General features: G+C 49.4%; 2 protein-coding genes across 3 annotated transcripts; both read left to right on the plus strand.

The window, feature by feature from the left end:
• Positions 1–170: 170 nt before the first annotated feature.
• Positions 171–733, plus strand: KVP17_005247 (uncharacterized protein; the record flags this gene model as incomplete). The annotated part of the gene is made up of 2 exons (XM_068515053.1): positions 171–187; positions 217–733. 2 exons carry the CDS (start codon positions 171–173, stop codon positions 731–733), a joined length of 534 nt encoding a protein of 177 aa, XP_068372701.1.
• Positions 734–864: 131 nt separating this feature from the next.
• On the plus strand, positions 865–1,436 carry KVP17_002091 (uncharacterized protein; the record flags this gene model as incomplete). Of its 2 annotated transcripts, XM_068518048.1 has the most annotated exons (2): positions 865–881; positions 911–1,436. In XM_068518048.1, the coding sequence occupies 2 exons, from the start codon at positions 865–867 to the stop codon at positions 1,434–1,436; spliced, it is 543 nt and encodes a 180-aa protein (XP_068372700.1). The 2 variants fall into 2 exon arrangements, with proteins under 2 accessions (XP_068372700.1, XP_068372699.1); XM_068518047.1 differs by lacking the exon at positions 865–881 and having other exon boundaries at positions 1,224–1,436.
• Between the last annotated feature and the right edge of the window lie 277 nt (positions 1,437–1,713).

Below are 1,713 nucleotides of genomic sequence, written 5' to 3' on the forward strand. Positions count from 1 at the left end.
GTAGTGCAAGTCTCAAGACAGTGTTCTCTGGGTTAGATTGATCAAGAAATCATTGTTTGTGAAGACCTGAGAGCTCCTGAAAGATCGCATTTCGGCAGTACAGGAACTGTCACCAAGCCAAAAACTCTGGCTCATACTTCGACAACCTATTCACCAAATTTGCAACCTCAATGGGGCACCGAATAGAGTGAGGCATCCTTACACCTAATAACGCAGCTACTCTCAAATTAAACTAGGCCCCTACGGACTGGACAACTATTTGATCCGTCCTGTTCATCCCAAGTTGGGAGAATTTGGGAAGAATGGCATCTCACGTCTAGATGTGGAACATTCGTTGGATTGCCTCGAGGCGGATGTCCAGAGCTACAACTGGACACTTGTGGCAGATAAAGAGTCCTACGGTACATGGGACGGTGAATGGGGCATGCGGAACTCCGAGTTGACGGGTTGGAAATTTGAAGGCTGTCGTGGGGAATCCAGAGCACGCGTGCAGTACTGGCGCTTTCAAGAGGAGGGCGACATGATCATCATCGAAACAGAAGACCACATCTGGATGCTGCGATCGCGTTGTGGGGAAGGGGAGATCCTCAGCGACTTCGTCTCGCATACTCGCTACGATTTATTTAATGAAGACTCATGCATTGAGAAGGTCCCCGGTACACTAACCGTAGGAGATTTAATGACCGTCAACCGCTTTGTAAGTCTCCAGATTATATGTCGACGTGACAACTAGGGTATTTGAGTCCTGGACAGGGCTTATTGACGCCTTCGGCTGCTTTGGATCTTGACGTGAGAGCTTCTGTAGGGTAACTCTGTAATTCGTGCTCATACTTCGACAACCTATTCACCAAATCTGCAACCTCTATGGGGCACCGAATAGAGTGAGGCATCCTTACACCTAATAACGCAGCTACTCTCAGATTAAAGCAGGCCCCTACTCACTGGAGAGCTATTTGATTCATCCTGTACATCCCAAGTTGGGAACATTTTGGGAGAATGACATCTCACGTCTACACAGGGCACACGTGGAACATTCGTTGGATTGCCTCGAGGCGGATGTCGAGAGCTACAAGTGGACAGTTGTGGCAGATAAAGAGTCCTACGGTACATGGGACGGTGAATGGGGGGGGCGGAACTCCGAGTTGATGGGTTGGAAATTTGAAGGCTGTCGTGGGGAATCCAGAGCACGCGTGCAGTACTGGCGCTTTCAAAAGGATGGCGACATGATCATCATCGAAACAGAAGACCACATCTGGATGCTGAGATCGCGGTGGGGGGAAGGGGAGATCCTCAGCGACTTCGTCTCGTTCACTCGCTACGATTTGGATGATGAAGACACATGCATACACAAGGTCCCCGATACTCTAACCGTAGAAGCTTTAACGACCGTCAACCGCTTTATGAGTCTCCAGATGATATACCGACGTAACAATTAGTGTATCGGAGACCTTGTGGATGAATTCATCTACGCAGCAAGAATCCGACGGTTTAAATAAAGGTCCCAATCCAATTTCATCAACAGGGCAGACGTGGAAGATTCGTTGGATTGCCTCCAGGCTGATGTCCGGAGCTACGAGTGAACACTCGTGGCGGATAAAAAGAGTGCTACGGTAGATGTGAGCTGCGAATCAATGTACTGGAAATTTGAAGGCTGTCGCGGGCAATCCAGAGCACGCGTGCAGTACTGGCGCTGTCAGTGCGAGGAGGAAGACA

The sequence above is a fragment of a genome (assembly GCF_019968985.1).
Source record: "MAG: Porospora cf. gigantea B chromosome Unknown PgB_NODE_6222_length_1713_cov_130.582, whole genome shotgun sequence".
Taxonomy (NCBI): domain Eukaryota; phylum Apicomplexa; class Conoidasida; order Eugregarinorida; family Porosporidae; genus Porospora; species Porospora cf. gigantea B.